Source organism: Dendroctonus ponderosae, unplaced genomic scaffold (assembly GCF_020466585.1).
Source record: "Dendroctonus ponderosae isolate FM_Combo_2020 unplaced genomic scaffold, Dpon_F_20191213v2 Dpon_F_20191213_5, whole genome shotgun sequence".
NCBI classification, from domain to species: Eukaryota; Metazoa; Arthropoda; class Insecta; order Coleoptera; family Curculionidae; genus Dendroctonus; species Dendroctonus ponderosae.
Genome location: NW_026018715.1, coordinates 11,828,348 through 11,831,038, shown reverse-complemented (window position 1 = coordinate 11,831,038; position 2,691 = coordinate 11,828,348). Strand labels below are relative to the sequence as shown.

Here is a 2,691-nt window from a genome sequence, read left to right as displayed (position 1 = left end):
AGTGTATTAACTCTGACAGATTCCTGGGACATACATGGAATGTTCATAATGTAACTCATGTATGTCCCAGGAATATGCATGTACATCACATGAATATTCCAGGTATATTCTGGGAATATCATTTTGCTATGTGGGAAGCTGATGAAAAATGAACCATTTTTGCAGAAATAAACATATAGACAAAGCGACCAAAATTAATTACATAATGTATGAATACTTTGTCGATATCTGGAACATGAGCCATGAAGTCGTCGTAACTAATGAATGGGGCCAGGAGTTCCACCCTTCTAAGCTCTACTATAAAGGGCTGTTAGGCGACTTGTGCCACGAAAAAGCAGATGCTGCCGGTATTTTCCAGCTAGGGATTTTCCAGGCAATTCAATAAAATCGCTTTGTATTTAGGCACCGTCATGTTTACGCCTACCGAGCGCCTAAAGTACTTCAAGTTCCTGGTAAGCACCACCAAGGAAATGTCGCTGCATTTCATATTTCGGGCGCCGCCCCTGCCCTATTCCCACAACCTGTTTGCCCTCCCTTTCGATACGAATATCTGGATCAGTTGCGCGATTGTTCTGAGCCTTTGCGGCCTGGTCATCTGGATTATCATGAGCTGGGAGGCGAAAGTTGCGAGTTTTGCCGCCAATCGCCAGATGCACAATGAAAATGCTGCCAGTTTTCTGGATATTGTCATGATGCAGGTGAATGTGTTGAAGCCGAAGAATGTCCAGATTTGGGAGCAATTTTGGAGGTTCTAGATCGGAGTGGTTTGCCAAATGGACTACTTCCACGAACCGAGAAGCACTGCTGGGAAAATAGCAACTTTTAGCCTCCTTTTGGGATTCAGCTACCTTTACAATGCGTTCTGCGCTAGAATTGTTGTCCTGCTTCAAGCCACCGCCAACAACTTGCACGATTACAAGGCTCTATATGAGGCCAAGATGGACATGGGCGTGGAGGCCACTTCTTATAACATCTACTACTTCAGTGTGAGTAAATTTCGGGCTAAGCAGTATAGACGGCTGGTTGGTTCATGGCATTTTAGCACCCAAATTCCCGAACCAACGAAGACTACCGCAAGCTAATCTACCAAAAAAAGATTGCGCCTAACAACAAATTCCTTCCGGCCACCGATGGAATGCGGCTGGTCCAGAATTCCTATTTTGCATTTCACGTCGAATTGACCACAGCCAGCGACCTGATTTTGGCCACTTTCAACAACCAGGAAAAGTGCGCAGTCAGAAAAGTGAACAGCATCTTCAAGGAAGATAAGCCCTATTTGGCCAGCCCGATTAATTCCACCGTCACTGAGTATCTCATGATTGGGCTAGTTAATTCGCATTTAAAGAGTTCTAGTTCTTCCTTAAAAAGTGTTTTTTAGGTTTCATAGGTTATTCGAGACGGGGGTGCATTCGCGCGAAAGCCGCAGAAGATTTAACAAACTGCCACCGTGCCGCGGGAGAAACTCCGCATTTATCAGCGTTGGTTTGATTGAATGCTACTTTGCCATTGAGATTTTTCTCATCGGATTTACGCTTTGCTTGGCGTTTTTCCTGTTGGAGCTCGCATCGGGCGTATATCGGAAGAACCAATCCACATAAACGAAGCCGAACAGGAAGAAAAGTAGAGCTTAGCTGCAAAATACGCACTAATAAGATTCTAGGAGGAAGGACGAACCAAAACATGTAGTTTGAAGAGCTTGGATGCACGCTAAATACAATTTTCTGCAAACAATGTTCGTTCGACTTGCTCGAGTTTGTTCAGCTAGATTATTCAAGAAAGCTTGTTCGTCCTTTTGATCTTTGAAGCACGCTTAATAATAATTAAATTTCGCATACTATACAACAAGCATTGACTTTTATTTGAGTCTTAAGTGACTAGCAAACTTTAAAATACTCTTTTTGGTGGAATGGGAGAGAAAGTGCTCGTTTGCGTTGGTTTCAGATTGTTGACGACACCAAGTGCGATCTAACAATTTCAATGTTGAGTTTTGACGCACTTTCAGATCGAACTATTTTTTCTGCTTAAAAGCAGGGTGTTTTGAGGTTGAAAAAGTCCATATCCCAATAATTATTTTGCGTTCAGTCGTTCAGTTCGAGAGAAAATCACTCCGACAATCTCAAATAATTGCGCTCGCGCTTGTTCAAATTTGCTCGTTTTTGTTCGCTTGAGTTTGTAACTGCACCAATCCACTTCTCTATGCACCACAATTTTTAAATTAGGTTCACTTAGTTTCAAGTTTCTCCCAAACGCCTTGTTCGCACTGCTCGAGTTCGTACTCGCTTCAGTTGCTTCTTCCACATTTGCGAACGTTTGGCGACCTAAAGGTGTAATAGTTATTAATTTCCGATATAATTAATTCAATTTTGCTTCCATCGACTGTCAGTACAACCCGTTTTCCGCTCGCGATCGTTCGTTGGCGTTCGAACTAAATGGCCTTTATTCGAAGTTTCTCAAGAACCATTCGAGCCACAGAATTGGTTTTGGCATCGTTGGATAGAGAATTGAAAAGTTGATTCAGTCGTAACCACGTTAGTGAGGAAATTCGAGTAGTTTTGACCCAGAAAGCGAAATTTAAATATCAAACACTTAGGTTCAAGATTATGCCAAAATTTCATGTTTTACGTCCCGTTTTTGCTCATATCTCGGAGGCAAAATGAGCAAGAACGCTCATTTGTAAATCATTCTAGAGAG

General features: G+C 42.4%; 2 protein-coding genes across 2 annotated transcripts; both read left to right on the top strand.

The window, feature by feature from the left end:
• Positions 1-165: 165 nt before the first annotated feature.
• LOC125504581 lies at positions 166-755 on the top strand (the record flags this gene model as incomplete). Its single annotated transcript, XM_048666790.1, is given in 2 exon segments — positions 166-347; positions 403-755. Coding segments are annotated over 2 exon segments (535 nt in total), but the record flags the coding sequence as incomplete, so codon positions are not given.
• Positions 756-763: 8 nt separating this feature from the next.
• LOC109545410 lies at positions 764-1,418 on the top strand. The gene is made up of 2 exons (XM_019916075.2): positions 764-986; positions 1,043-1,418. The coding sequence occupies exons 1-2, from the start codon at positions 774-776 to the stop codon at positions 1,376-1,378; spliced, it is 549 nt and encodes a 182-aa protein (XP_019771634.2). The 5' UTR covers positions 764-773; the 3' UTR covers positions 1,379-1,418.
• Positions 1,419-2,691: the final 1,273 nt, after the last annotated feature.